Source organism: Notolabrus celidotus, chromosome 4 (assembly GCF_009762535.1).
Source record: "Notolabrus celidotus isolate fNotCel1 chromosome 4, fNotCel1.pri, whole genome shotgun sequence".
NCBI classification, from domain to species: domain Eukaryota; kingdom Metazoa; phylum Chordata; class Actinopteri; order Labriformes; family Labridae; genus Notolabrus; species Notolabrus celidotus.
In genome coordinates, this window is record NC_048275.1 from 5,345,714 (window position 1) to 5,366,124 (window position 20,411).

General features: G+C 42.2%; 1 protein-coding gene across 2 annotated transcripts in view; it reads right to left on the bottom strand.

The window, feature by feature from the left end:
* Positions 1–20,411, bottom strand: part of ptk7b (protein tyrosine kinase 7b) — a 111,646-nt gene that overhangs the window by 10,226 nt on the left and 81,009 nt on the right. For both annotated transcript variants that reach the window (XM_034682095.1, XM_034682096.1), the window contains exons 3-7: positions 11,808–11,910; positions 11,518–11,702; positions 8,346–8,493; positions 3,383–3,513; positions 137–403 (exon numbers count right to left, since the gene is read on the bottom strand). In XM_034682095.1, coding sequence (XP_034537986.1) covers positions 137–403; positions 3,383–3,513; positions 8,346–8,493; positions 11,518–11,702; positions 11,808–11,910 — 834 coding nt within the window. The remainder of the gene's footprint in view (positions 1–136; positions 404–3,382; positions 3,514–8,345; positions 8,494–11,517; positions 11,703–11,807; positions 11,911–20,411) is intronic.

Consider the following 20,411-nt stretch of genomic DNA (forward strand, 5'->3'; position numbering starts at 1 on the left):
TGAGGAGGAACACAGAAGACACAATATTAAAGAGCAGACCATAAATAACATCTGTTATCTACAGAGCAGTCTCTGAATGTCAACACATTTAACAGACGCAGAAGAAGAGGGGGTAATTAAGGAGTTTCAGACTCACTGGCCACGGTGAAAGTAACCTCCTGTGTCCTGCGTCCCGCCTTGTTCTGGGCAACGCAGGTGTAGATGCCCGAGTCCCCGCCCTCTGTGGGACTGAAGACAAGATCCAGGCCGTCCTGGTACACCCTGCCTTCCGTGGGGACCCTCTGACCTTCTCTTTCCCACCACACCTCGGGCTCAGGTCTGCCGCGGGGAGGCCGACATGCCACCCGCTGCAGGGTGTCCGCTGTGAAGACGTTCGACATCTTGGCCACCATGTCGTCAATTTCTGTTGAGGAGAGAGGAAGAAGATTCAGCATGAAATATAAATTTGAAAGAAGTAAATACTACACACTTTACCTTTAAATACTACACACTGTACCTTTAAATACTACACACTGTACCTTTAAATACTACACTGCACCTTTACATACTACACACTGTACCTTTAAATACAACACACTGTACCTTTAAATACTACACACTGTACCTTTAAATACTACACACTGTACCTTTAAATACTACACTGCACCTTTACATACTACACACTGCACCTTTAAATACAACACACTGCACCGTTCCTTTACATACAACACACTGTACCTTTAAATACTACACTGCACCTTTACATACTACACACTGCACCTTTAAATACTACACACTGTACCTTTAAATGCTACACACTGTACCTTTAAATGCTACACACTGTACCTTTAAATGCAGCACACTGTCCCTTTAAATACTACACTGCACCTTTACATACTACACACTGCACCTTTAAATACTACACACTGTACCTTTAAATACTACACACTGTACCTTTAAATGCTACACACTGCACCTTTAAATGCTACACACTGTACCTTTAAATACAACACAGTGCATCTTTAAATGCTACAAACTGTACCTTTAAATACTACACACTGTACCTTTAAATACTACACACTGTACCTTTAAATACTACACACTGCATCCTCTAAATACTACATACTGTACCTTTAAATGCTACACACTGTACCTTTAAATACTACACACTGTACCTTTAAATACTTCACACTGCATCCTTTAAATACTACACACTGTACCTTTAAATACCACACACTGTACCTTTAAATACTACACACTGTACCTTTAAATACTACACACTGTACCTTTAAGTACTACACACTGTACCTTTAAATACCACACACTGTACCTTTAAATACAGCACACTGTACCTTTTGTTTCTCCTCTTTAAAGATGGTTTAATTATAATTAATAATTAGATGATGAATCTCTGGTTGTTGAATTTGCTTTCACAGTCAGTGAGTTTAATGAAACCTTTCCTCACAGCGGGTTCAGCGTCTGTGATTTTAAATTTCATGAGCAGCCTGCAGCTCGCTCTCTGACTTCCTGTCTGGTCGGTAACAGTCGTCTGGTTAAACGGCGGTGACGAGAGAACAAAGCGTGCAGCGGGAGGACTCAGTGTTTGTGATGCTGTGTGGGAATTAACCGGGCCCGTGTGAGGCGGCTCATATCAGAACCGACAGCAGCGACACACAGAGGGAATGTGATCTGTGAGACTCACAAGACCTCCCACTACAGTGTGGTTAATAATGTGTGTGTGAGTGAGTATGTGTGTGTGTGGAAGTCATTAATACACTATTGGCCAACAACCCTGTGAAAGCTGGTCCGAGGCAGAGACCTTCTACGAGTTCAGGGTCGAAATCAATTACAGGGAGAGGAGGAAAACCACATTTCTCAGCAGATGAGAGAGAAGCAGAGCAGGAAGGGGGGGGATGCTTAAACTCCTCCCTTAATACTGAATTCTACTGTGACACAATCCCCGTAATGCCTGCAGGGATTACCATCAGATTAAGTGAATTAAGGTATTTAAATGGAGCTGTGGTTCACTGGGTTAAAACTGCAGATACAGCCGGAGCTCGTTAATCCTGAACCCTGAGGTAAAAGGGCTGAGAGAGACCAATAATGCACCGGGACACGGAAACACAGAGAAATTCCAGCCTTGAGCTTATTCTAAATATTTGACTTGCATGCACTTGTGTTTGGAAATGCTGGCTGATTAGTAAGATGAGAGGATACTACAGCGATTGCTGCTCTAAGCTCAAGCTGCCATTCAGAAAGCTGTTGTGAGGATTTATCCCACTCTGAAGTCACGGCAGGATGGGATCAGAGCAGGAAGTGTTAGATTTATTATTACCATAACATTCAAGTGTCTGAACTTTAAATAACCTTCAGTTCTGTGCATGTGTCTGAAACTTTGTGCAAAAATTAAAAGTCACCCGTGTGAAAGTTTGAGAGTTTTAAAGGAAGATTTCAAAAAGTTGTGGCCTTCTTCTCAAGAACTTGAACTGTTCTTAATTCTTAAAGAAAAACCGCCAACATCGGTAGATTCAGTGTGTGGTATTTAAAGGTACAGTGTGTAGTATTTAAAGGTACAGTGTGTAGTATTTTAAAGGTACAGTGTGTAGTATTTAAAGGTACAGTGTGTAGTATTTAAAGGTACAGTGTGTAGTATTTAAAGGTGCACTGCGTGATATTTAAAGGTGCAGTGTGTAGTATTTAAAGGTACAGTGTGTAGTATTTAAAGGTGCAGTATGTAGTATATGAAGGTACAGTGTGTAGTATTTAAAGGTACAGTGTTTAATATATAAAGGTACAGTGTTTAGTATTTAAAGGTACAGTGTTTAATATATAAAGGCACAGTGTTTAGTATTTAAAGGTGCAGTGTGTAGCTTTTAAAGGTGAAGTGTGTAGTATTTAAAGGTGCAGTATGTAGTATATGAAGGTACAGTGTTTAGTATTTAAAGGTACAGTGTGTAGTATTTAAAGGTGCAGTGTGTAGTATTTAAAGGTGCAGTGTAGTATTTAAAGGTGCAGTGTGCAGTAGAGAGATGGAACAAGCAAACAGCTGCAGACTGATGGAGGAAATAATGCTGAGAGGAAACAGGAAAAGGCTTCAGGGGAGTGTGTGTGTGTGTGTGTGTGTGTGTGTGTGTGTGTGTGTGTGTGTGTGTGTGTGTGTGTGTGTGTGTAGTCGATACAGCTGGGCCGGACGTCAATAAAGGAATGTGATTATCATGAGCAGATCTGGCTCTAAGTGAAAGAGATGCAGAGAGAGAGAGATGTAGAGCAGGATAAAATATGTAACCCACCTGACTCTCAGATTACACGTCTCAGGTGTTTCCTTCCCTACAGGTCAACAGCTCACAGTGTGTGTGTGTGAGTGAGGGAATGTGTGTGTGTGTGTGTGTGTGTGTGTGCGTACCTGCGATGAGAAGGGAGGCTTCCAGTGTGACCTGCGCCCCGCTCACGCCCCGGCCGACACACCTGTAGGTTCCTGTGTTTCTGGGTTTGACCTGAGTGATGAGCAGGGAGCCGTTTGTCATCAGGATGACTCTGTGGAGGAGGAGCACATTTCACAGGTGTGAATGAAACTCACTGCAGAGAAGCATCAATAAGTTCACATGGTGATAATGCACCGAACAGGAAGAGTTAACGTCAGAGAGTCGAGGCCGTTTGAACGTAGACCCACTTTTTGAAAGCTTGGCATGTTACCTTATTGTGTCTGAGCGGCCTTGATGCTCTGAAGCCATCTGCTGCTCTAAATAGGTTAGAGTAAAAGCTGAGATTCTGTCCGCAGAACACAGAAAAAGTGACCTACTTAGAGAGTTAATTTGAAAAAGTTGTGTGCTTCTGGCAGGCTGAAGGAGGATTCAGAGCCAGAGATGGGAGAGATGAGGAGTAATTAAAGAGTGACCTAAAGCGAGCTGCAGAGAGCGCAGATACAGATCCACAGAGACGACGAAGACCAGCAGGTCATCGCTTCTTTGAAACAGAACTGTCAGAGTTTGGAGAAATTAAATAATAAAAGCAGGGAAGACCAAAAAAGGTCAATCCAGTCTTAATCCTGGCATAGGAAATATCACACTGGCATGACTGTAGGAGAGCTTCTTTTTGATTCATCTTAAATTCAGGGTCTAGATTTTTCAATGCCAATATTCATCCACAACACTAGGGGGCACCACTTCTCTGTAAAGCCAGTGTACCCCTGACACTGAGTCATTCACAACCTCAGCAGCAGGGGGATACTTATCAAAGCCATTCTGGAATACGTATCGAAGCCATTCCTGAATACATATCAAAGCCATTCTGGAATACGTATCAAAGCCATTCTGGAATACGTATCGAAGCCATTCCTGAATATGAATCATAGCCATTCCAGGATTTGTTTCAAAGCCAATCCTGAATACGTATCGAAGCCATTCTGGAATACGTATCAAAGCCATTCTGGAATACGTATCGAATTCATTCCTGAATATGTATCATAGCCATTCCAGGATTTGTTTCAAAGCCAATCCTGAATACGTATCAAAGCCATTCTGGAATACGTATCAAAGCCATTCCAAAATACGTATCTAAGCCATTCTGGAATATGTATCAAAGCCATTCTGGAATACTTATTGAAGTCATTCTGGAATACGTATCAAAGCCATTCTGGAATACGTATCGAAGTCATTCTGGAATACGTATCAAAGCCATTCTGGAATACGTATCAAAGCCATTCTGGAATACGTACCAAAGCCATTCTGGAATACGTATCAAAGCCATTCTGGAATACGTACCAAAGCCATTCTGGAATACTTATCAAAGCCATTCCGAAATACGTATCGTAGCCATTCCGGAATACATATCGAAGCCATTCCGGAATACGTATCAAAGCCATTCTGGAATACGTATCAAGCCATTCTGGAATATGTATCAAAGCCATTCTGGAATATGTATCAAAGCCATTCTGGAATATGTATCAAAGCCATTCTGGAATACTTATCAAAGCCATTCTGGAATATGTATCAAAGCCATTCTACTTAAAATTCACAACACCTTTCCACTCTAATAACCATGAAGTATGGAATTCACAGCTTTTGTTCCTTTAATACTTTGCAGATTGTTGTTCCTAAAGTCCAAACTGAGCTGTGACAGAAAGCCTTCATGTGTTCTGCACCTTTCAGCTTTCACCTGGAACATCTACAGTCTGATTTTAACTAGATAACCTTAGTCAGCCTTAATGTTTTTAGATCCCTCGTGTAGAGTCTGGATCCCGGGCTTCCTGTGTGCTGATGTTTTTAGTTTTTAGTTTTTAGTGTTTTTATGATTCGGACTGTGTTGCTGTTGAAACGGCTTCATGCTTATGAAGGTGTTTTCAACTGTGTCTGCATTATCATGTGGAAAGAGACATGTTCAAAAAAACATCTCTGGTGTAGACAGAATTATTTTTAAGACACAGAGAAAAAATCTGTTGTTAGAAATATCTGCACACGCTTGAATATTGCCTCCTCCAAAGATGCTCACTTCTGACTCCACACAGCCAACATGAAGCAGCCAAAATGCAATCTAAGACTTGATAAAGGCAGGCAACAAACCGACAGGGTACTTCATCATCAACAGTCTCTGTGAGTCTAATTCCTGAGAAGAGTTTTCCTAAAGCAGAACTCTGTTTCTGCTCCCTCTGGACGGCTGATATCTCTGTGTCATCTCTTCTTCTCTGTTCAGTCAAAGGAGGGAAATGAGCTCTGGGACCTCGTGTGTGTTCCCACCAGAGAGATGGAGAGCAAGTCAGAGAAACATGACTTCACTCTGAGGACACAGTCGAACATAACCAGGAGAGTAAACGAACAAAGGCAGATTTATTTTGAGGCAGTAATCTTTTTTAGTCATGCAGAAAGAATTGCTTCAGTTTCATATTCCTGCCTCCAGAGCCGGTCCGACCCTTGGGACTGAACGCTCCGGTCTGCAGAAACAGCCTGGAGCTCACACCGGTGTGTTTCTCTCGGTTTTCACACGTATGAAAATAATCTACATCAAACATCGACGTTATCTGGAGAGAGGTTTGTTCACACAGAGCGGGGCGGGAAACAGACGAGCTGCATTCCTCTGACATCTTATCGGCTTGGATCAATAAACACGGACACGCTGAACTACAGTCTGGGTGTGTGTGTTTGTGTGTGTGTGTGTGTGTGTGTGTGTGTGTGTGTGTGTGTGTGTGTTCACGCCCGTTATCCGCCTCTCTGTGATCTTCCTGAGTCAGCACAGACGAGGGGAGTGAACCTGCAGCGAACACGATCATTAAACACCTGAGAGTTCATAAATAATAAACCTTAAATTACCTGATATACGATGCATTCATTCATTTACTTTTCTAAATACTTTTACTTTTACAGTTATTTCTTACATACTGTGTTTATATTTGGTCACAATCATAGTCATTATAACTATTAGTATAATAGTGTTTGATAATGGTAGAAGTACCTGAGCCAAACCTCAGGATGCATCAAACTTCAAATTTAAGAGCCCATCTCAGGATCAAGGATGCTTGCTCTTTTAAAAACAAAGAGCCACATGCAAATCTTGGTTACCCTCTAGAACACTACGCTCCCAGCATCCAGGCCTGCTCATCGTACCTAAAGTCTCTAAAAGTAGTATGGGAGGTAGAGCCTTCAGCTATCAGGCACCTTTCCTTTGGAATCATCTACCAGTCAGGGTCCGGGAGGCAGACACCCTCTCTACTTTTAAGAGTAGGCTTCAAACTTTCCTTTTTGATAAAGCTTATAGTTAGAGCTGGATCAGGCTTGGACCAGGTCTTAGTTATGCTGCTATAGGCTTAGACTGACACACTGGGATCCTGTCTTTCCCTCTCTCTCCTCTCTCTGCCTGTCTCTTACTTTAACTCTTCCTGTCCCATTAAAGTTACTAACCATTTCTGGAGTCCCTGAGCTCCCTTGTCTCGTAGGTTCCTCTGGATCTCTGCCGAAGATTCCTTTTTTGGTTCTGTCATTCATCCTTTCTTTTCTGTTCCTTCTGTTCTTTCTTTCCTTCCTTTCTTCCTAATTTATTTCTCTATTTTATTCCTTTCATTCTTCTTTCTTTCTTTCTTTTTTCCTTTCTTTATGTCTTTCTTTGTTCTTTCCATGTTTCTTCATCCTTTGTCCCCTTTTCTTATCCCGTCCTTTCCTTCACTATTTATTCTCCTCTTTTTCTTTCTTCTGGTCTCCCTCTCTTTTCTCTTTCCTTAGACCTTTCTGGAGTCCCTGAGCTCCCTTGTCTCGTAGGTTCCTCTGGATCTCTGCTGCTGTGGATATACCATCCTCCAGCTGCTACAACTACTACTATCCGTCTCATCACTATCATCTCTCTCTCTCTCTTCCTCCCTCTATCCCTCTCTCCAACACGGTATCAGCAGATGTGTGTCTAACATGAGTCTGGTCCTGCTGGAGGTTTCTGCCTGTTAAAGGAAGTTTGTCCTTGCCACTGTAACTTGCTAAATGCTGCAAAGAAAGAGTCTGAGGAGAATACTTGTTGGGATTTGGCATTTCAAACCACATAATAGTTTCCAATTTGTCAAGAAAGCATTTAAAATGTATTAAAACAAGCCAATTAAGATCAAGATAAGTCACAATCACATGTGGGGAAGGTTTAACATTGTCGTGTAACTCTAGCCTGTTTTCATGTTTATGTTTTCCTTTCTTAAGATCTGTTGTGAAAGCACAGACACACACAGTATTCTCTGTGTCCCTGAGCTGGATGTAAAACGAGGATCTTTCATATAAAATAAATCTTTACATTATAAACAGGCGGCTCTCATGAGGGCCGTTTACAGAGCGTCTGTATAAACATGAGCCGTGTGAACCCTGAGGCGCTCTCAGCTCCCCGTATAGAAATTGCTTATTACCTCATGTTTCTGTGTTTCTGTACACGCTGCTGCTGGGGGGGGGGGGGGGGGGGTCCACTCGCAGAGCTGCAGAGTGCTCTCTGATTGGCTGAGAGGGCCTGAGCTCCCGTGATGTATAGCAGAAACTTTACACTGTTCTGTTCCAGTAATAATATTCCTAATGTGCAATCCGTCTTCAGCGAGAGCGGTAACAGGATACAGGGAGCTGAGAGCCGGAGAGAGGGTACCGGCTCAGCGGGTTCAAAGGACACGGAGAGCAAGGGAGCAAGATTATCGTTCACTACGAGGACTTAAACTCTCTCTCTCTTTCTTTCTGATTATTTCATGTTTGCATTTATTCCACACCATAGAAGTGAGGGCACACCCATGATGGTTCTCAGGAGTGAAATAAAGGGTTAGGTAAATGAAGAAGTGAGTGTAACGGTCAGTGAGGAGGAAGGAGTGAGAGAGAAACAGGAAACAGTGTGGCAGAGGAGAGGAAGGAGAGAAGCTCCAGACGTACCGTGACTTGTTAACCAGCGGCTCTTTCTCGTGGTACCACTCCAGCGTGGGGGCGGGGACGGCGGTGAACTGGCAGTGGAACGCCGCCTCCTCGTTCTTCAGCACCACCTGGTCCTCGGGCGTGACCACGGAGCGGGGGAAGCTCTTGTCTGTTAAAGAGAGAGAGAGAGAACAGATCGGGGTGATTACATCTGAAACAGGGTTTTATTAAAAGCTGCCAACAGGACGGAGCGAGCGGCCTTCAGGTGGAGGTGTGTCAGCACCTCGAGGGCCTCTGGGGACTTAATGAGGTCAGAGAACAGGACCTGCAGATTATCTGGACCCTCATCTTCCTCATGAGTCTTCTCTATCTGTACTTCTGCCTAAATAAAGAGCGTCCAGAGGCTTCATGAGGCAGGAGCGACTTCTGTATTTGATCTAAATTTTAAATGTAAAGATAAGTCTGAGCTCTTTAAAGTGTCCTCAGAGGAGCTTGCAGGATTTTTCCCTGAGTTTGAAATGACCTCATATCACCTCCTCATGTAGCTCACCCTCTGACCTGCCAAAAGTAGAGATTAGGTACAGTACAGCTTGGAGTGGAGCCTTCATCACATTGTTTTACTTTCAACACAAATCTGCAGGCGTTGATCTCGCTACAGGAACATGAAAACACCTCTAATCCTGGTTTTAGGTGCACGGTGCCAGCAGCTGAACTGGGATACCTCCTGTGCTGAGGTGTGAAGAAAAGAAAAGGTGTGCACTCAGAGGTGCACCTGGCCCACCCAGGACGTGAGTGTGACCCCCTCCTCTCAAAGAGCCGTGACCGTGAACACAAACCCGTTTAAATCTGTCAGCCTCTCCTTCAGGTGAAGCCGAGCAGGCGAGCCGAGGGTGGCGACGCCGTAACTGGAAACTCAACAATTACCTATTCTTCCTGCAGCCAGGTGCTAAGCTAGCGTGTCTGCATGTGTGTGTGTGTGTGTTGCAGGTGGCTAATTAGAGTGGAGCAGGGCATCAGGTTACATGCACAGATGTTCTCCTGTATGTACTGTACCCGGTCTGTGGGCGGGGGGGGGGGGGGGGGAATACACTCATACAGTACATGCACAGTAACATGCAGCCTGAGGAGCCTGCAGAAACACACATCTTTACAAACTGCAGTTACACATCAACAGAGAGGTGCTGCAGCGGGAGGAGGGGAGGTCTGTTATACGAAGCAAGATCAATATAGTCAGGATTTATGAAGAATATTAGACGTTATGTTTAGTGACATGATGGCCGCACTTTGTGGAACCTTTAAATTTAAAACATGATTAACATAATTTCAACACTAAAGTCAGGAACTGTATTTAAGTCCACCTCCTGTTAAGATGATGTGGAGCTCACATTTAAAAGAATAGAGCCACGTGCAAATCTTGGTTCCCTATTACCCCTCTAGAACAAGCCTGCTCATCGTACCTAAAGTCTCTAAAAGTAGTATGGGAGGTAGAGTCTTAAGTTACCAGGCTCAACTCCATTGGAATATTCTGCCAGTCAGGGTCTGGGAGGTAGACACCCTCTCTACTTTTAAGAGTCGGCTTCAAACTTTCCTTTTTGATAAAGCTTATAGTTAGAGCTGGATCAGGCTTAGACTGCTTTAGGTTCAGACTACTATAGGCTCAGACTGCTATAAGCTCAGACTGCTATAGGCTCAGACTGCTATAAGCTCAGACTGCTATAGGCTCAGACTACTATAGGCTCAGACTGCTATAGGCTCAGACTGCTATAAGCTCAGACTGCTATAGACTCAGACCGCTATAGGCTCAGACCGCTATAGGCTCAGACTGCTATAGGTTCAGACTGCTATAGGCTCAGACTGCTATAGGCTTAGACTGCTATAGGCTTAGACTGCTTTAGGCTCAGACTGCTATAGGCTTAGACTGCTATAGGCTTAGACTGCTATAGGCTCAGACTGCTATAGGCTTAGACTGCTATAGGCTCAGACTGCTATAGGCTCAGACTGCTATAGGCCTAAACTGCTATAGGCTCAGACTGCTATAGGCTCAGACTGCTATAGGCTTAGACTGCTATAGGCTCAGACTGCTATAGGCTTAGACTGCTATAGGCTCAGACTGCTATAGGTTCAGACTGCTATAGGCTTAGGCTGCTATAGGCTCAGACTGCTATAGGCTTAGACTGCTATAGGCTCAGACTGCTATAGGCTCAGACTGCTATAGGCCTGAACTGCTATAGGCTCAGACTGCTATAGGCTCAGACTGCTATAGGCTTAGACTGCTATAGGCTCAGACTGTTATAGGTTCAGACTGCTATAGGCTCAGACTGTTATAGGTTCAGACTGCTATAGGCTCAGACCGCTATAGGCTCAGACTGCTATAGGCTTAGACTGCTATAGGCTCAGACTGCTATAGGCTCAGACTGCTATAGGTTCAGACTGTTATAGGCTCAGACTGCTATAGGCCTAGACTACTATAGCTTCTGCTTCTCTGTGATCAGGTCATGGGGTAGCAGTCTAAGCAAGTCGACCCAGACATATTTCTCCCCCAGCAGTGTTTTTGAGATCCTCCTGGAGGATCCCGAGGCGTTTCAAACCCCCTGCCAACCTCTCGTGAACGACACGCTGAACTCTTCCTCTAGAGTTAATGAATTTAACAACAACTAAAGTGTTCTGAGTCACCGTAGAGAACCTCTCTGATGGTGTTGTTGTTGTTGTTGTTTCTGTGTGTGTGTGCGTGTGAGGGATGGAGGCAGAAGAAGGTGCTAACACACTCTCAGGTAATCACATCAGGGACTCCATTACATCCCCTTCCTGTTCTTTCACCACTAATGGTCCACACACCTCCTCCTCCTCCTCCTCTTCATCACACTCCCTGCTGAAAACATGGTCGCTGATTGCTGCTATTTATTGTTATTTATCAAGAAGAAAGGTGAAGAAGGTGAGTGGATCGACTGAGTTTCACCTGATTTATAGTTTTTAATGAATAAAGCTCCAATAAGCAAACAAGGCCTTCAAGACCAGTGTGCCTTTTATTTCTTGCTTCATCTTTTGAGGTTTTTATTAAGATGCATTTCTGTAAAGTTTGAGTTTTGTTTGCTGGATCGTGTTGTGTTGTAGTTTGTGTGTTTTGAAGCTCTGGGATGAATAAAGGATTCTTGATGTTCTGCAAAGTGACAAAGATTAAAGAGAGGAAACACACCGATGATGTTGAGGGTGAAGTTGCTGTTGCTGCAGACGTGTCCGGCTGCGTTCTTGGCGCAGCAGTAGTACAGGCCGTTATCGTCTGGGCTGGCGCTCTTCACGGTGAGCGTCCTCTCTTTATTGTTGATCTGATGACTCTTCTCCGTCAGCTTCACCCCGTCTTTAAACCACTGACACGTCGGCCTGAGAGGGAGAGGAGGACATGAGGAGAGGAAGAACATACATTTGTTGAGTACAGGCGTCTTCCTCTTCCTCATTCATGAGCTCTAACGGGAAGAGGAGACTCACCGTGGGTGTCCATCGATGTGGCAGCGCAGCGTGACGGGCGCAGAGCTCTCGATCTCCCCCTCTGATGCCGGCTCCTTCAGAGTGACGCCTCCGCTTTCCAACCCTGCAGAGGAAGAGGAAGCAGAGGAGAGCGTTAGGAGGAGGAGGAGGAGGACAGGAGGAGGAATCGAGTTAAGTGGTAGTCCTGTTGTCTGTCCTCGAGGGGATGAAGGGAGAGTCACACGACAGTGACTCAGGAGAGCGACCACATCGCTTTAACCGACAAACCACAGTCCTGCACACACACACAGCTTTTTATGGACATTTACAGGAGAGGTCAGTGACTTACTGTCTGTAAAAGACACATCAAGTGTGCACCGCAGCCTGTAAAGTCAAGTCTGTTTGTATAGTATGAATAAAAGCAGCAGGAAGGGACCCACAGAGCTTCACAGTTAGAATCTGCTGCAGAGATTAAAGGAGTAACGCTGAAAAAAGGAACCTGACACACTGCAAAAAGCCAGCCTTCAAAAACAAGAAGAGATATACAAAAATTGGGGGTATATTACTTAAAGTAAGCAACATTATCTGCCAACAGAACAAGAACATTTGGCTTGAAGACTTTCCAAAACAAGTAAAAATATCTAACCTCAATGAACCCAGAAATATCTTAAAATGTGTGAACTTTCACTAATAACATGTGTTTTTCTTGATAGAAATTAAAAAAAGAGACTTCTTTTCTCAATATGTTGAAAATATTCTTCAATTAAGTAAATGCTAATACCATTATTTTGACATAATGACGCGCTAGGAATTACATTTCTTGAAACCAGGAAAGTTACACTAAAAACTAATTTACTGTTCTTGATGGAAAGACAAAAGTTAAGAATATATTTCTCATCATGTAGGATCATATTATTAAAATTCTTAAATGAGCAAAAAGCAGATGAATTCATAAATCATATTAATGCCTTGTAATTTGGAGGAATTTATCTGAGTGTAATTATTTCAGTTTGAAATGTTAAATGTTTAAATATTAAGTGTCAGTTTACAGTACTGTGCCAACTGTACTAAATATAGTAGAACATATTCTCTATTGTTTCAATGAAAATAAAACAGTGGATTACATTTGGCTGTCATTTGTTTTAATTGTGTGAAGAGATACAAATGTGTCAAAGTCATGATTTCTTATTTCATGCTTGAAATAAGAAATTATGACTTTGAAAAAGAAGTTTTAACTTGTGAGTGTTGATGAAACAGCTTTGTAACATTTGATATTTGAGTTTCAAGCGTGTATTACTCAATATAGGTCATAAAATCTCAGTAACAAGCTGTAATATCTTACTGAGATCATTTAGGACCAAAACACTCAAAAAAAAGTGAAGATAAGATAAGATAAGATACTCCTTTATTCGTCCCACAACGGGGGAAATTCATGGAGTTACAGCAGCAAACAAGAAGGTGTACAGAACAAGAATTTAACAAGAATATATATAGAAAAAAGAAATGTCCATCAAAGACGACAGATTGGCCATAGTTCTCCTGTCAGCCACCACCTCAGGGTCCAGGACTGAGCTGGCCTTCTTCACCAGTTAGTTCAGTCTTGCTCTCCTGTATCCTGTCCTCCCACAGCAGGTGGGGCATAAAAACTGCTTAGTGAGAAAACTATCTTATCCGGCAGAAAATAAGCAAATGTCACCCTCATCTGAGATATTCAATCTTACTTAGATTTCAGTTTTTGCAGTGCATGAGGTTAAACACCTTGTATGATAAAAACGAAAGCAATGTAAAGACTGGAGGAACTATTCAAACAATAAAAGAGTAAAAAGCATAAAATAAATGCATTTTAAGTTTATTTTAAAGACCTGGATGTCTGATTTAGTGATTGACAGCTGAGATCTGTGAGTAACACGGCGTCAGCGTCAGTACGCCTCTCTGGAATCCCCCTCTGCTGCAGCCTGTTGACTTCACACACAGAGGAGAAACCAGCGCTAATGTTATTTATGTGACGATGTATAAGCTGCGGTTACACGACATGATTAACTGCACAGTCAGCACGGTTCATGTGTGCAGGTTTGTTTGAGTTGCCCATAAGGGTTTTTACAGAGTGTGTATGTTGAGTGTGTATGTTGAGTGTGTGTGTGTGTAAGACATTCCATTAAGTTCTGTTCTTATAGCCCGAGGCGGCTGAGACTCTACTTATGTTCGGATCATTTATGAAATATGCTCGGTATGAGAGAGAGCGAGAGAAAGTGACGATTAGAGAACAATTTCCTCGTCGTTAAAACAGAAAATTTAAATTCCAACACACCGACTCGTTTAAAGGTGAGGAAACACTCAAAGGTCACAAATTAACACGGCTGAACACGGGGTCACAGAGTCTGCAGAATTCTGAGAACTAATGGAACATTCCGTGAAGAAGGTCAGAGCTAAAAAAAAACCATCAGTGTCTCTAATCCTCTTTCATAGACCTCCATTCAACAAACAAACATTGTAGACGTAGTTTTCTTCTCCTCTTGAGGACAGACCTGACAAAGCTTTTTACTTTCAGCTACAACTAACCTGTAATTACAGATTCTGATTCAGAAACATGTTGAATCTGGATCTCAGGGGTCTGGGTTTTAGTCTGAGAAAGGTTCTGGTCTCTGTCTGTAGTCTGAGTAGTATCCACCAATCAGGTGTCAGCAGGAAAAACAGTCTGTATGGAGAGCAACAGCAGGTGTTCTAGAATTCTACAGCTCACTTTGACCAATCAACACTTGGAAGGGGACAAAGAGGATTCAACACGCCTTAAACGCTCAACTTTTAAATCCATGTGAGAGATGGACCGGTGTTCCAGTTAAAAGAGCGACCCTGTTAACTGGAGACTCTCAGCCGGATGCATCCCTCACAAACGTCTTTAGATGATCATTAAATATATGATGAGGATATTTGGAAAATAAAAACTAAACTAGGATGCATTCCCGAGGACTCCTTCTGTGTTTCAGCAGCTGTTGTAAACTCCACAAACACTGACACGCTCAGCTGAAGGTCTCCAGTTTACAGGGTCACTCTTCAGACTGGAACACCGGGAGCTGACAGAGACGCATTCACACTATCAGGCTCAGAGAAGAACGATGTTCAGGAGTTATTAAACCAAGTGAATCACAGGTGTGTGTGATGTTATTGTCGACGGAGGGGGAAATAAAAACACTGAGGGTAGCCAACCAATCAGAAACCTTGAGCACTGCAGGCCCCCCCCCCCAAAAGTTCCTGTACCTTTGGAAAGTACTACCCCCAAGGGAGATTAACTACCCAGGAACTAAAGTAAAACCCGGGTTCTTGCGGTTGAGTTACTGTGGGTGAAGAGCACCTTATGGAAAGATTGCATCACCACTCAGAGGTCAGAGGGGGCGCTCTGTAGACCTGTTTTGATGACCTGTTGAGGATCCAAGCAGTTCTTTGTTCCCAGGAGGATCATGGGAAACCATCTCTACAGTAACATGCCCTTCAACCCTCTCTCTCCCTCCTTACACAGACGCCCAACAACTGTGAGTGTGTTCACATCACGCCACACAGGAACATGTGTGTGTGTGTGTGTTTTTGTGTGTGTGTGTGTGTGTGTTTGTGCTGAGAAGTGAAACACAGCTGAGGATCATGCGGCCCTCAGCATGAATGCACGCCTGCAAATACTCTGGTAGGTCTGCAGACTGAACGCAGCTCCGGGGTGATAATTGGTTGTGTGTGTGTGAGTCAAGGCTGCTGTGGTGAGTTAGTGAGGAGGAGGAGGAGGAGGAGATGATGAAGACCTGTTATTAGAGCTCTACTCGACACAACAAGAGTAGGAAACAATGAGTCAGAGAGTAAGAGTTTGATGAACGACAGGTATCAGAGGATGTGTCTGAACCTGTCAGGGGAACAGGTGGGTGTTACCTGGATCAGGTGGTGTCAAACTGTCATGATAATGTGTGTGTGGAGTTTCCTGCTGTGACCGGCAACCCAACAAAACAACAACTCAGAGGCAGGAATGTGTTCGGGGAAAACCCTCCGTCACCTTGAACATCAGAGAGGAACAAACAGCTTCTTCTTAAAGATGCTTTCTGACGATCTGTGAATTAAAAGTTTCAGGATTTAACTTCCTGTTTCACTAACGAAGCCACTGAAACGTGTCGTGCCATTTTCTGGACACCACATCAGCCTGTTGGAGCGCAGCAGTTGTCTATAGATTTATGACGGTCTTGAGTTTCCAACACTCTCGCTGAATTGAATTCTTGCGGCTTAAAATCACGTCTCTGTTAAATTTAATTTCCAGTCTGACCTGGATTTTCTGACGGCCTCACATTCTGACGCTCTCAGCTCAGGTTTCTCCAGCTGTCCCCTCTGCAAACAGAAGGCGCTCTTTCCTAACCTATTAGAGGGGAAATATTTGAGTAATCCCTCTCTGAGCGCACGCCTAAGTGTTGGAGCGGCAGCGGCGTAATTAGACGACGATAATTATTATGTTGGAGCCAGAACAGGAAGCTCTGTCAGCGCGTGGAAGATAATGGATGAAATGTGAGGATATCAGGGAGGCAGATGTTTGGACTGTCTTTCACCTCAGCGTGCCAACGTGTGTGTGTGTGTGTGTGTGTGTGTGTGTGGGTTTAAATGTGTGTGTGTGTCACTCAGTGAGCTGATTTGTGGCCGTGAAGAGAAGCTGGATCATGTTTTCTCCAGGATGTGATTTTGACTGACAGCAACATGTGTGTGGAAATATCTTTAACATGTGTGTGAGCGGCTTCATGCAGAAAACATACTTTAAAAAAAGGGCTGAGAATTTAAAAGAGACGCCTTTCTGACAAGAGATAATCGTTTTACAGCTAATGTGATCAAAACAGGAAAATGTATTTCATAATTTTACGCTTTTTAACCTTAAAAAATATAACTTATACAATCATGTTGATAGATAAACTCACTACCCATGCCTCCAACTAATCCTGCACAAACTTATAATAATGTTATGTTTGCTAATCATATTATTTATTAATCTTTTGGCTCATATGGTTAACTTATTTATGTATTTTCATTATGTTTTTGCATATAGTCTTAATATTTTAGTGATCATTTCTGCACAGCTGTGTCCGTGCATTGACTTTTTACACTGTGTAACATCACTCTGTGTAATTTAACTTCATTATATCAAAACAGAATGTGTCTAGATCTTGTCTAAAGGTCTGCATGATGAATATATATATGTGCATATTTATTGCTTTTGTCTTATTATATCATACTCTAGTGACTCTGTTGCTATCTGTCATATTCACACCATGTCAACCTGTCACTTCTGCAGAACATGTCTTTACTTTATGTATAATTACAACTGGTTATACCATGTGTAGCATTTCTATATTCATTTAATTTTCATACTTATTTAATTTATGTATTATCATTTTATTTATCTATTTAATTTAATTTAACTATTTCAATTTTATTTATCATTTTTTAATTAATTCTCTATTTTTAATGTATTTCTCTATGTTTTATATTTTCTACTTTTATTTTATTTCTCTATTCTTATTTTATTTGATGTATCTGTTTTTATTGCAATTTTCTCTTTTATTTAATTTCTCTATTTTTTATTGTATTTCTCTATTTTTTATATTAATCTATTTTTAATCTATTTCTCTCATTTTATTTCCCTATTTTTAATTTGTGTATCTGTTTTTATTGTATTTATCTATTCTATTTCCCTATTTTTAATTATTTCTCTATTTTTATTATACGTCTCTATTTTTTATATGCATCTAATTTTATTCTATTTCCCTCATTTTAATTTGTATCTTTTTTGTTTGATTTACCCATTTTTTTTAATGTATCTTTTGGTTTAATGTATATATCTTTACTTTATTTTACCAATTTCATTTCATATATCTGTTATTATTTTATTTCTGTATTTTGATTTATTTATCAATTTTTAATTTATCTATGTATTTTCACTTAATTGAAAAATGTTTTTCTTTATTTTTACTCTCTATTTTTTCCAACCCTTATTCTTGTGTTGCTCTTGCTTCTCTGCATGTGTTGCGCCAACAACCAAAATTCCCCCAGGGATCAATAAAGTATTATCTTATCACATATTATATCATATAATTATACATTTATACATCTGAGCTGCTGGAACACGTTTAATCTCCAACAGGTGAGTGATAAAGTTCATCTTAATCTAAAGCTGAGGGAGTGACGGCGGAACGTCAGAGAGGAATCTGCTGCGAACTACATCTGCTGAACAAATGTAGGTTAAGGACACATGCTGAGTGATTAAAGCAAGAATGTGTGAGTGTGTGTGTGTGTGTTTGTGTGTGTGTGTGTGTGTGTGTGTGAGTGTGTGTGTGGGTGTGTGTGTTTGAATTAAACCTTCCCATGCTTCCTTTTTACCATCAGGCTCTATCACTGCCCCCCAAACTCAGTCTGAACTTTCCTGGAGGATCAGTCGAAGTGTACAAAAACCCAAACACCAAGCTGACCCTTCGACGCCTCTGCTGACGCTGCGTCACGGAGATCCAGTGACCGGGCGAGACAAAGGGGACGAGGGAGGGGGGCTTTAAAAACCTCTATTAGTAAAAACAGAGGGGGGATAATTACTCTGAATAACTCTCCTCTGGCGGGAGCGGCCCACCCACCATTGTGAGTAAGATAAATTACCCTCTCTGTGTCTGCAGAGAGCGGGAGGGTGGGAGGGGAGCAAGGGAGGAGCGGGTGGAGGAGGAGGAGGAGGAGGAAGGGGGAGGATCTCCTCTGGTACAGTCCATGTACAGTACATATGTAAGACCCCCCCCACCCCCAACCCCCCAACCTACATTTATGAGTACGCACGCAAACTGGCACACACATGAGCGAGCCCACATGCAGGATTAAAGCCGGAGGGGATCTTTACTCTGGAGCTGAGCGGCTTTATCGCCCGTTAAATGTATGTTGGGGAAATATGAGCGCGTGTGTCGCACAACAACGTCTGATCCGCTGACAGCGATCAGGATGACGGGTGGAGAGCCGGAGCGGAGTGATGGAGAGACAAACGTGTTCATGCATACAGACAGGTGCAGCACACGGAGGTGAAGAGGGATGATTTCAGACTTCATCTTCAGAGTGTGATTGAGAAAAGCATGCTCTAAAGTCTACTGGTTGAGTTTCATCTTTAAATCAATCTCACAGATCCAGCTGCACATTCAGAGAGCTGCAGACTTCTTCACCTCCGACATCTCCTCTCTTCCTGCAGTCTGCAGTGCTTTTATATCTACAGAGTGGTTTCACTGCACTCCATGTTAAACCCTGGTGCTTGTTGACTTTTTCAAGCAGCTTATCTCAAAGACCTCCTTAGTCTGAATTTAATACATGCCTGATTCACAAACTCCAAAATAGAGCGTGCATGCTATCATTAAAGCTCTTCAGATTCTACAAATAAGAGACAAAGCTGCTTTTGTGTGGATCAGAAATTGACATCTACATTTCAAGTTTTGAACATTGTGCAAAACATTAAAATCTGACAATCTCCCGTTACAGATTCGGCAGAAAATAGCAGTATCTGGTTTCTGTTTGCAGCACGAGTAAATTGTCCTCTAGTGTTTCATTGTGTGTTTTGAAAGGAGTCCATGCACGGAGCAAAAAAAATCCAACATGTCTGCACTTATCTGGAGAAAATATAGTTTTAAATGAACGTGATTAAAGAGAAATTTGCAGACAAGTGTCACTGTGCTTAGACATCTTTCTCACTTCTTATATTTGGACTCAAACTGTAAATAAAAGCAATGCATGAGAGGAAATGTTTGCAAGAAGTGCTTCGTCTCTAATTTAACTCAAAAGCATGATACAAACTCTTTCTGTTATAAAGCTGCTCAGCTGCTCTGCTTGTTCATCAGGGTGTTGTTGTTCCCGTTTAAATACAGCCATCAGAGACAAAGACATCCCCTCAATGACTCCTTAAGACGTAAATTAAGGCTCAACAAATTAATTAAATTACTTTAAATCCACTTAAAGGAAGAATAAGCATGTTTGTTTCTGCAGCAGAGGTCACAGAGGTGGACTCAGTGAAGAGTTTCAGCGTTTTGAAAGATATTTCTACTTGCCCACTTCTCTCCCTCCCTCTCTCCCCCTTCCTTTAATCTATCTTTAATATTTATAATAATAATAAAAATAATAATAACAATTCATCAAATTTATATAGCGCTTTTCTAAGTACTCAAAGTCGCTTTACATAAAGGTGAAACTAAAAAATAAAACATATAAATAAAACAAAACAGGGACAGAGGTGCGGCCGGGGGTTATATGCTTTTTGGATCAGGTAGGTCTTGAGGTGGTTTTTGAATGATTGAAGTGAGTCAGAGTTGCGGATGTGTGGAGGGAGAGAGTTCCAGAGAGTGGGGGCAGCGATGGCAAAGGCTCTGTCCCCCTTAGGTGCGGTACTTGGACTTGGTGATAGGGGGACAGGAGGTTGGCATCTGATGATGTGAGGCGGCGAGATGGGGAGTGGCGTTTGAGGAGGTTTATTTAACCTTCCTTCTTTTTTTATAATTTATTGTATTTTTATTTATCAATTATTTATAATTGATATTGTTTTTCTTATTAATTAAACATTTATTTATTTATTTTTTAAGTCGTGGGAGGTTTGGGTGAGAG